This window comes from Palaemon carinicauda, chromosome 16 (genome assembly GCF_036898095.1).
Source record: "Palaemon carinicauda isolate YSFRI2023 chromosome 16, ASM3689809v2, whole genome shotgun sequence".
In the NCBI taxonomy this organism is placed as follows: domain Eukaryota; kingdom Metazoa; phylum Arthropoda; class Malacostraca; order Decapoda; family Palaemonidae; genus Palaemon; species Palaemon carinicauda.
The window spans coordinates 111,887,880-111,900,078 of NC_090740.1; the positions used below are offsets into that span (position 1 = coordinate 111,887,880).

A 12,199-nucleotide genomic window follows, 5' to 3' on the forward strand; every position below is an offset into this window, starting at 1 on the left:
TGAAATTATCAGACAACACTGAAATTATCAAACAATTCTTCTTCTCTCAAGAGGTTAATTACTGCACTGTCATTGTTCAGTGGCTACTTTCCTCTTGGCAAAGGTAGAAGAGACTCTTAAGCTATGGTAAGCAGCTCTTCTAGCAAAAGGGCACTTCAAATTCGAACCATTATCTCTAGTCTTGGGTAGTGTCAATTCCTCTGTACCAGAGTCTTCCACATTAAAGAATATTTGTGGCTTACTTGACAAAATGAAAATCCTGAGTATTAGTGATAAATCCATCAAAGGACTGATGGGTATAAACTGGCACAGAATGATCATAAACAGACATGGGTGGAAAGACATGTCGGAAGCATTCGTTCTGTATTGGACTAGTAACAATTGTTGATGATGATGATGATGATTATATATACATATATAAGTATGGCCTTACATCTATACATATGTGTATATAAAAAAAATTTTAATTGTTACCTTGACTAAATTGCTTTCAACATCAGCTATTGCAGCAATTTTGGCTATATGAGAGAATCCATCAATATACGGAAGAATCTGGTGTGTGGTCAAATCCCAGTGATCGCCTCGACTGAAGACGCGCTCAGCGGTAAGAATCGGTACATGATGATCCAGAACATGCGGAGGGTCAGGCAGGATACCAGCAACCTTCAAAGTGAAGAGTCAAGAGTTATGTTTCAAAATAAAATTATTCTTTCTAATACAACTCATGAGATCATGAGGAGGGGTAGATGGAGATGGTTTGGGCATGTTCTTCACACTCTCCAAGAGAGATTAGTTCACTAGAAGAGTTGGAAGACCCAGGCCTACATGGCTGAGGACTATGAAGTGCAAAATAGGAGATGATGAATGGAGAAGTATTGAATTAAAAGCTCAAGAAAGAGATGACTAGCAAAATCTAACCAGGGCCCTTTGCATCAATAGGCGTAGGAGATGATGATGAATACAACTCTACCAGTTTACATACTACTAATCCTGCAGTTAGAAGTTTCTTTGACACTTACTAAAAGAAAAATCAATTCAGTATTACTTGTTTGTCCAGTAGGAAGGTAATTGGCCCAGTGCCTATGTCTGTGAAACTTCTCATACTCTGTGTAATCTAAAGCTAGAGGCCAGGTGGGGGGTTTCATTAATATGGAAAGGACAACTTTGTACTATATTAAGAAAGTGTTTAATTTTCAAGAACCATATTTGAATATAAAAAAATCTTGAAGAGTATTGCCAGGAAATTTACTCTACCTGACTCAACCTTAATGATAGAAAATATATTCTGCCTGACGAAATATTGGTAGTCACCACGTTGAGAGGAATGGATCTGGCTACTACCTCCTCAACTGCTTCCCATGTATAAAATGCCAATCCTTTATAGGTAGTAATGAAACTATCAAAAAAAGGAAAGTATACCACTAAAGTGAGGATGCTTTAGTATTCATAAAGAAAAATTCATGTTGTCTTACCAGTAGAATACTTCAATCTCATAGCCATAACACTTGGTTAGTATATATAAACACTTTTCACTTCCCATTGTATCGCCAAGAAAAGGTGCAATCTGAGACAGATGTCTAAACAGTAAAAAAATCACTGGCTATAGACACCTAAATGCTACCAAATTATTGAAGTAAAGTCCCAATAACCTCTACCATTAGAAACATCACTTTTCCCATAACCATGAACAAACAAAAGTAATCTTAGACTAAGAAAATTTCTACATGTTAACTAATAATTACATTCCCTGCTACCCCCACTGGAAATAATGCCCAACAATTCATAAATATCATATTTTGCATTCTTACAAATAATGAGAACCAAACACAGAGGGACATCTCCACTGCGCTGCATACGTTACCTCACTTTTTGTAATCGGTAATTTCCCTTTTGTTTACCATTCTTAACTAATCATAATTACATGCTCGTACAAAAATGTCACACAATTAATAAAGAATGAAAACAGTATCAATTTTGAATTTGTATAAGAATAGTACAAAAAACTTCATATGAAAACAAGTAGCTGTAGGGATAATGAAAATTAAAACTAGACAAATTAAGTCATCCAGTATTGCATACAAAATTCACTGAAAAAAAAAAACCACATTATAAAATTAAAAGTACTGTACTGTAGTGTATAGTGTACAGTACTGTACTGTAATAAAAATATGTTTTCTTTTAAATATAAAAGGGTTTTGATTAAAGTATAATCTGTGTTCAACATACCTTGAGGTGTAGAACTGAAGTACTAACATGATTTTCCTTGTTTGAATGATCAAGTGTCTTTCGAAGTTTATTTTCTGAATCCGAACTTTTCCTCAATCCCCTAAAAGACTCTTGGGATTTTAGATCTCCAACCATGCTCACTCTTCTCTCCTGTAAGTCTAATCCACATTTCCCATCAATTGTAAATCTTCTTTCGCACAACATGCTTGGCCGACGGTCACATTTCTCAAATCGACGGTCGCTGATATCACAGTTGTTAACCTTCTTATCTCCAACATTTATAGTAATTGTACACTTTCCTGAAGCATTTAAGTCTTCTAAGATCTGCTTAAGTATACCAGGAATCTGTTCCTTGCTATCATCATTTGACAAAAATCCATTATCTAACTCCAAGTTTGCTAAGTATTCAGACAACTTTTTCACTGCCGGTTCATAGTGAACAGTGCGAGCATTTGAATCGCAAACAAAACATAGATTGAAAATCAAAGCATTCCTCACATACTTGGGATTCTTGATTTCATTAGGATATCCAGTAATCTTATGGCCAAGAACATTAACGGTGATAATCCGTTTTTGTATTTGGGGCTTTGGAATAATATACACGGAGACAGCATCAAAGATATCCTTACTAACAGAGTTTTCAGGATACTGATACATAATCTTTGGCCCAGCTATATTGTGAAACTCTGAAAAGAAAATGCTGAGGATTGGACCTTCCTTTCCACATTCCTCACCCATTCCTGAAATGGAGAAACAAGACATGATAAATTTCTCAAAACATTCAATGATCATTCATATCGATCTGCACTAAATGCTAAAAAAAAAAAAATATTTTGTACTAAATTTTTATCATTGATCATTGTACCCTACCCATTCTCTAATAAAGTACTGTATCTTAAATAAAATTATCATTGATATATTAAAATGTTATTTTCATTAGTAAAATAAATTTTTGAATATACTTACCCGGTGATCATATAGCTGTCAGCTCTGCTGCCCGACAGAAAAACCTAAGGACAAAATACGCCAGCAATCGCTATACAGGTGGGGGTGTACATCAACAGCGCCATCTGTCGAGCAGGTACTCAAGTACTCCATGTCAACACAGAACCAATTTTCTCCTCTGCCCACTGGGTCTCTATTGGGGAGGAAGGGAGGGTCCTTTAATTTATGATCACCGGGTAAGTATATTCAAAAATTTATTTTACTAATGAAAATAACATTTTTCAATATTAAACTTAGCCGGTGATCATATAGCTGATTCACACCCAGGGGGGTGGGTAGAGACCAGCATTACATGTTGACATTATTATGAGCTAAGTATTTTGTATTTCATTTTAGCAGTTATTCAAAATAACAAACATAAAATCAATAAGTACCTGGTAAGGAAGTCGACTTGAACAATTACTCTGCCTTTTTAAGTACGTCTTCCTTACTGAGCCTCGCGATCCTCGTAGGATGCTGAGCGACTCCTAGGAGCTGAAGTATGAAGGGTTGCAACCCATACTAAAGGACCTCATCAAAACCTCTAATCTAGGCGCTTCTCAAGAAATGACTTTGACCACCCGCCAAATCAAGTAGGATGCGAAAGGCTTCTTAGCCTTCCGGACAACCCAAAAACAATAATAAAACATTTCAAGAGAAAGATTAAAAAAGGTTATGGAATTAGGGAATTGTAGTGGTTGAGCCCTCACCCACTACTGCACTCGTTGCTACGAATGGTCCCAGAGTGTAGCAGTTCTCGTAAAGAGACTGGACATTCTTAAGATAAAAAGACGCGAACACTGATTTGCTTTTCCAATAGGTTGCGTCGAATATACTTTGCAGAGATCTATTTTGTTTAACCCTGGATAGGTACGGTGGGTCGTTCGCGACCCCGAGCGTCAAAAAAAAACAGGTTTTTCTCACGTGACTCACCCCCGTGACTGAATTTGTGGGTGATCGACCTGCAGGAGGTGTCTCCCCTACACGCTCTAGTAGTGTCCAGATGTGCATTGCTGTAGCTGTACTCCTTCCCCGATTTCTGAGACGCGTCGGGGTCGTTCGCGTCCGAGTTTACCCTTCTAAGGTAGTTTGCATAATTATCAAAGTTATTACGTATTATGAAATTGTCGTAGAATGGTGCAACTTGTATAGGTTATCAGTTGTGGAAAGTCTTGGTGGATTGTTTGGCTACCATGTGCATGTTTTTTTTTTTAGTTAAAAGGTCGTTCATCACCACGAGGACCATTTTACCGCGAGTGCCCCTTTTTCATTTTTTTTCATTTTTTTGCCAAGTCATTGTTCCGTAAGATATTGCCAAATAGTGTCGTAAAACTTTTGCTTGTTTAGTGTTTGAAAGTGTGTCTAGATGATCTGGCTACCCATGCATGACTTTGTTTTTGTCAGATACGACGTAGTTATTGGTATATTGGGTATTTAACTGCGGTTACCAATTTCTGTTTTTTTTTCAATATTTGTAAAAATTACTACGTAGTAAGGAATTGCCGTATATTATTTATTTTTTTTTCATGTTTATGTGTTAGAAAGTGTGCCTTGATGGTTGGGCTAACACGTGCATGTCTTTTTTTTTATCTGAGATGTCGTATATTAGAATGTCGGGCATTTTACCGCGAGTGTCCCTTTTTCATTTTTTTTCATTTTTTTGCAAGTCATTTTTCCGTAAGATATTGCGAAATAGTGTCGTAAAACTTTTGCTTTTTTAATGTTGGAAAGTGTGTCTAGATGATCTGGCTACCCATGCGTGATTTTGTTTTTGTCAGATACGACGTAGTTATTGGTATATTGGGTATTTAACTGCGGTTGCCAATTTCTGTTTTTTTTCAATATTTGTAAAAATTTACTACATAGTAAGGAATTGCCGTATATTATTGATTTTTTTTTCATGTTTATGTGTTAGAAAGTGTGCCTTGATGGTTGGGCTAACACGTGCATGTCTTTTTTTTTATCTGAGATGCCGTATATTAGAATGTTGGGCATTTTTCCGCGAGTGCCCCTTTTTATTTGTTTTGCATTTTTTTGCTTAGTCATGTTACCGTAAGGAATTGGCAAGTAGTGTCGCAAAACTTATATTTTTATAGTGTTGGAAAGTGTTTCTAGATGATCTGGCTACCCATGCCTATTTTTTTTTTTAGCCAGATATGGCGTATATATAAGTATGTGTTAGATTTTCCTGTGATTGCCATTTTTTCCCATTTCTTTCAAAATTACTACGTACTAAGGAACTATCACAGAGTAATATTTCATTTATATGTTTATTTGTCGGAAAATATGCCTTGATGGTTTGCCTAGCACGTGGCTGAAATTTTTTTTTTCTGAAATGCCGTATATTAGAATGGCCATTTTTCCAGGAGTGCCCCTTTTTATTTGTTTTGCATTTTTTTGCTTAGTCATGTTACCGTAAGGAATTGGCAAGTAGTGTCGCAAAACTTATAATTTTATAGTGTTGGAAAGTGTTTCTAGATGATCTGGCTACCCATGCCTATCTTCTTTTTTTAGCCAGATATGGCGTATATATAGGTATGTGTTCGATTTTCCTGTGATTGCCATTTTTTCGTTTTTTCCCATTTCTTTCAAAATTACTACGTACTAAGGAACTATCTCAGAGTAATTATTCATTTAGATGTTTATTTGTCGGAAAATGTGCCTTGATGGTTTGCCTAGCACGTGGCTGAATTTTTTTTTTCTGAAATGCCGTATATTAGAATGTTAGCCATTTTTCCGCGAGTGCCCCTTTTTATTTGTTTTGCATTTTTTTGCTTAGTCATGTTACCGTAAGGAATTGGCAAGTAGTGTCGCAAAACTTATATTTTTATAGTGTTGGAAAGTGTTTCTAGATGATCTGACTACCCATGCCTATCTTTTTTTTAGCCAGATATGGCTTATATATAGGTATGTGTTCGATTTTCCGGTGATTGCCATTTTTTCGTTTTTTCCCAATTCTTTCAAAATTACTACGTACTAAGGAACTATCACAGAGTAATGATTCCTCTAGATGTTTATTTGTCGGAAAATTTTGTTTACCTTTTTTTTTGATTGAATATCATCAAATTTTTTTAGCTAAAATATTGTTTTACATTTTTTTTTTTTCGATTTTATTTCCCTTCAAAAAATTTTTTTGGGTCAGAATTTTAATTTTATAGTCGTAAAATAATCGACAATTATCCAGCAACCCACCATACAATTTTTATGCATATCCAATAATAATTAGATTAGTAAATAACACCTTGAAATTGACATACCCTTCCTACATTTCAAGTGGCAGATTAGGGAGTCTGAGTCAGTGTGGTTGGCGGCCATTTTGTGGACATATCCGAAGCGTAAGCTGCCCTATCTATATATATTCTTGTTCCCTATAGAATTTGTGATATTTTGGTATATTTTTACCTGCATAAATATCATATTATATATTAAATATATGTATATTTTACGAAATTTCTAAGTACTCAAAAAATTACCTTTAGATATGGCCCCTGATATAAATGTAATTTACAAAATAATGAAGATTTTTTTACATATTTCTATTTTAGGATAACATATGTTTATTCCCTAAAAAAATTAGCCACTTCCTATTTCATTTGGGTACCCAAAAAAATTCATGAAATTTGGACAAATTTTTTTGGCCAAAAAAAGTTACCCTTTTTTTCTCATTTCAGATCTTCACCTCCATGGGTCTGACTTCATCCAAAATACATCAAGATGTGTCCTAAACATTCAAGAATCAATTCCTAAAAGGATTTGTGTATATATGTATAAACTTTTTTTTTTATGAATTTTTACGTCAGGTCTTTTTTTTTTCTACTTAATTTTTTAAAATATTTATAATAAATAGTTTTTCTGCAGATGAGTAGTATTTATCTTTACAGTTGTTTTAAGCATTCATTGAAGTTTTTTTTTGGCAAAAGAAAAAAGGAGGTTACTGCAAAAACTGATTTTTCAAGAATTTTTTTTGGCGTCGGGGTCGTTCGCGTCCGAGTATACCCTTAAAGGGGTGTCCGAGGACCGTACCTATCCAGGGTTAAAGGCCACGGAAGTTGCGACAGTTCTAACTTCGTGTGTCCTTACCTTCAGCAAAGCTTGGTCTTCCTCATTCAGATGGGAATGAGCTTCTCGTATTAACAGTCTGATAAAATAGGATAAAGCCTTCTTTGACATAGGCAAAGATGGATTCTTAACTGAACACCATAAAGCTTCAGACGGGCCTCGTAAAGGTTTTAAAATAAAACTTAAGAGCTCTTACAGGACATAAGACTCTTTCTAGTTCATTTCCAACCATACGATAAGTTTGGAATATCGAACGATATTGGTCAAGGCCGAGAAGGCAGCTCGTGTTTGGCTAGAAAACCAAGTTGTAGAACATGTAGCCGTTTCGGATGAGAATCCGATGTTCTTGCTGAAGGCATGAATCTCACTGACTCTTTTAGCTGTGGCTAAGCATATCAGGAAAAGAGTCTTAAAGGTGAGATCTTTCAGGGAGGCTGATTGTACCGGTTCGAACCTGTCTGACATAAGGAATCTTAGTACCACGTCTAAATTCCAACCAGGTGTAACCAAACGACGCTCCTTCGTGGTCTCAAAAGATTTAAGGAGGTCCTGTAGATCTTTATTGTTGGAAAGATCTAAGCCTCTGTGACGGAAGACTGATGTCAACATGCTTCTGTAACCCTTGATAGTGGGAGCTGAAAGAGATCGTTCTTTCCTCAGATATAAGAGAAAGTCAGCTATTTGAGTTACAGAGGTACTGGTCGAGGATACGGATACTGACTTGCACCAGTTTCGGAAGATTTCCCACTTCGATTGGTAGACTCTAAGGGTGGATGTTCTCCTTGCTCTAGCAATCGCTCTGGTTGCCTCCTTCGAAAAGCCTCTAGCTCTCGAGAGTCTTTCGATAGTCTGAAGGCAGTCAGACAAAGAGCGTGGAGGCCTTGGTGTACCTTCTTTACGCGTGGCTGACGTAGAAGGTCCACCCTTAGGGGAAGTGTTCTGGGAACGTCTACTAGCCATCGAAGTACCTCGGTGAGCCATTTCCTCGCGGGCCAGAGGGAAAGCAACTAGCGTCAACCTTGTCCCTTCGTGAGAGGCGAACTTCTGCAGTACCTTGTTGACAATCTTGAACGGAGGGAATGCCTATAGATCTAGATGTGACCAATCTAGTAGAAAGGCATCTATATGAACTGCTGCTGGGTCCGGGATTGGTGAGCAAAATATTGGGAGCCTCTTGGTCATCGAGGTTGCAAAGAGATCTATGGTTGGCTGGCCCCAGGTGGCCCAAAGTCTCTTGCATACATCCTTGTGGAGGGTCCATTCTGTTGGAATTATTTGTTCCTTCCGACTGAGACAATCTGCCATGACATTCAAGTTACCTTGGATGAACCTCGTTACTAGTGAAATATCTAGACCTTTTGACCAGGTGAGGAGGTCCCTTGCGATCTCGTACCATGTCAGAGAGTAGGTCCCTCCTTGCTTGGAGATGTACGCCAAAGCCGTGGTGTTGTCCGAGTTCACCTCCACCACTTTGCCTTGAAGGAGAGACCTGAAGCTTTTCCAGGTCAGACGTACTGCCAGTAGCTCCTTGCAGTAGAAATGCATTGTCCTTTGACTCGAGTTCCATAATCCCGAGCATTCCCTACCGTCTAATGTCGCACCCCAGCCTACGTCCGATGCATCCGAGAAGAGAACGTGGTTGGGAGTCTGAACAGTCAGGGGAAGACCCTCTCTAAGGTTGATACAGTCCTTTCACCAAGTCAGACCAGACTTTATCTTTCCGGAAACCGGGATCGAGACCGCTTCTAGCGTCTTGTCCTTTTTCCAGTGAAAAGCTAGATGGTATAGAAGAGGACGGAGGTGTAGTCTTCCTAGTGACACAAATTGATCCACGGATGACAGTGTCCCTACCAGACTCATCCACAGCCTGACTGAGCAGCGTTCCTTCTTCAGCATCTTCTGGATGGATAGCAGGGCTGGGGGTTGATCGTCTTGTTCAGCAACGTCCTCATCAGAGGGTTCCTCATCCGAAACTGATGAGGAAACGGCAACGGAGTGGGCAACGTCTGACTCGCTGAATCCGGCCGCACTGGTGGATGCGTGACGGAGACGGACGCAATATCATGGTACAGCTGCACAGTCTGTGAACTGTCAACAACCATGGGGACGCGAGGAAGTACAGCGTCAACCCGAAACTGTCTAGACTGTCTGGGTTGTGCAGTCAACACCCTACCGGGTTGCTGAGGTTGACGCACTGCGTCACAACAAGTCACCTCTGCTGGTTGTTGAACGTCTTCCTAGTGACACACTGAACGTCAACAACCACCTCCGAGCGTCGCTTAACGTCAACGTGCGACTGGCAACCCACACTGGGTCGCATCGGTGGAGGAACCACCTCAACTGGCAGACGCGAGTAGGATACCTCAGCGTCAACAGGGCGCACAACCAACCGGTAGGAAGGTTGTTGGCCAGAAGGTTCTTCTCCGTATTAAAGTCCATAGGAGGCTAAACAGCTTAAGGCTCCTCTCCAAATGACAGAGTCCTCAAAGGAATATCAGTAGGAGGGAGAACAGCACTTTCTCATCTACAGGAACCTTGTCCGAGAAAAGCTAGGTTATCTCAGTGAGGGTCTCACTGGTGCATTAGCAGCAGACCAGAAGGCAACGTTATGTAACTGCTTGACAGTCTGTGAACTGTCAAAAACTGAACTGTCAACCACAACAGGTGCGTGAGGACATACAGCACTGGTGCATTAGCAGCAGACCAGAAGGCAACGTTATGTAACTGCTTGACAGTCTGTGAACTGTCAAAAAACTGAACTGTCAACCACAACAGGTGCGTGAGGACATACAGCACTGGTGCATTAGTAGCAGACCAGAAGGCAACGTCATGTAACTGCTTGACAGTCTGTGAGCTGGCAACAACCAAAGCTGTGTGGGGAAGCCTCAACTCCTGACTGACTAGTCTGCTGCGGGCGAGTGGCGGTAACCACAGTGGGTTGCGGAGGCTGACGCACCGTGTCAAAACACGGCAGCTTAACTCCACCCTCCTGTTGTTGTGGTAGCACACGCACGTCAACGGAGGGTTCCGTGCGTCTGTGAACGTCAGCATGCGTCTGGCAGGGTCGACTGCGCATGGGTGGAGGAGCTCTCACAGTGGAGTGTGGGAGCAGGCAGCCACAGCGTCTGCTGGGCGCACAACCGTGGTAGGTTGTAGGCTAACGGGTGCAGCGTCAACCTTCTCCGCACGATACTCCTGCAAAAAAGATGCTAACTGTGTCTGCATAGACTGTAGCAAAGACCACTTAGGGTCTACAGCAGCAGGTGCGGCAACAGACGGTGTTACTGCCTGTTGCGGTACCGCTTTACCTCTCTTAGGAGGTGTGCAGTCATCGGAAGACTGCAGCGAGTCCGAACTGACCCAGTGGCTACACCTGGGCCATTGGACTTGCGCGGAAGGGACCGACTTGCACTTAATAAGCTGCGAGACCTTGGTCCAAGGTTTCTTACGAGAAACCTCTTCCGCAGACGAGAAGTAAATGGGCTCTCTCGTCTTTGTGTGGGTGGGGCGATCTTGGGTAGATACTCCCGAAACCACGGAGGGAAAAACGTCTGTTCGTTGATCAAGGCCTGACGAACCCATAAGTCGTTCGACATTACTTCTCCCCTGGGCTTGGGAGCTTGCAAGAGGTCCCGGACTAGGTGAACGACAGGCACGAACAGACGAACCCTCGTACGCAACACTGTAACACTTTGCGCATATCACTTTATCACTTCGATTTTCTGTTTTGCACTTATTTCACTGAAATCGAAACTTTTACTGATTTCTACCTGAAACACGCAATCCTACCCTTCATTAAAAGGTAGTAATTGCGAAAACAGTCGTATAATGCAACAGAAAACATATATAAAGATAAAGAATTCAGTGGCTGGGAAAGAGACTAAACACTAGTTCAAATAAACTACGTTTACAATCTCTCACCGCACATAGCCTGGGAACAAGAATAAAACCCTAGAAACGTTTTACCTTCTTCCCCGTATAGCGACTAGGGAGGAGAGTAAAACGAGAACGTTACCCGCTTGAACGAAACGTTTTTTTCTCCTCTCTCTCCCTCCGTCTCTATCTCTCTCTCTCTTTCTCTCTTGATTTCGCACCTGAGAGAAGAGCCCAATTATATATCGTCAAAACATGTTATTTGCTAAAGGAAAAAAACTGAAAGGTTTTCCAAATAAAAAGTTCCTTTAATTTAGAATTTAAACCATTTAAGCTAAGAAAGAATGAACGAAACGCCAGAATCGGTTTACTCTTGCTGCAAAGTGAAACCGTGATACACTCTCTCTCTATCGTAACGATAGAGCGCATGTTGAACGTCCTGAACGTCAACAACTGCGTAGACTAAAAAACTAAACGTTAGTTCATCTTTGAAAACAGTACGAGACTATCAAAGAAATTCTTTCATAAAACATTAAATTTAAAAAGTTTTAAATTCTTTAAAGGTTAAATACGATATAACGGGCTCAACGTTGATTAACTTCAGTTCCAAGTTAGGACCGCCTACTATCAGGAAAGGTCGCATATAAACAAAACATAAAAATTTATTTTTATATGTTTATAATAAATGGAAAGTTAATCGAAGAGGCCTAACAAAGGCGGAGAGATATAAAATATATAGATCTATAACGTGTTAAGCAAAATTACTAAAAACCTAAACACACTTCCGTCTAAGGGAAGGGTCGGCCATTTAAAAGTGAAAGAGAGTCCATACTCTCTTTGTCACCATAATTAAATCTATCCAAAACGAGTTCAAGTTTTGAAATGAAGATAAAACCCCTGCATAGCGAAAGCTCAAAACTGGAATAGTGTACTTCACCAAATAGTTGTGAAAACAAATCCAGTTAGTAACAGCGTATTTAGTAGGTCTTGCCAGTGGCACGACAGAGAGAAAATTGGTTCTGTGTTGACATGGAGTACTTGAGTACCTGCTCGACAG

General features: G+C 39.8%; 1 protein-coding gene and 1 long non-coding RNA gene across 2 annotated transcripts in view; one reads left to right on the forward strand and one right to left on the reverse strand.

Moving 5' to 3' along the window:
• Positions 1 to 12,199, forward strand: part of LOC137655807 (uncharacterized) — an 85,397-nt gene that overhangs the window by 17,947 nt on the left and 55,251 nt on the right. The gene's annotated exons all lie outside the window — the stretch shown is intronic.
• Positions 1 to 12,199, reverse strand: part of Nprl2 (Nitrogen permease regulator-like 2) — a 30,580-nt gene that overhangs the window by 16,147 nt on the left and 2,234 nt on the right. The window contains exons 2-3 of the mRNA XM_068389962.1: positions 2,227 to 2,966; positions 475 to 663 (exon numbers count right to left, since the gene is read on the reverse strand). Of these exons, the coding sequence (XP_068246063.1) occupies positions 475 to 663; positions 2,227 to 2,964 (927 nt within the window). The 5' untranslated portion in view covers positions 2,965 to 2,966. The remainder of the gene's footprint in view (positions 1 to 474; positions 664 to 2,226; positions 2,967 to 12,199) is intronic.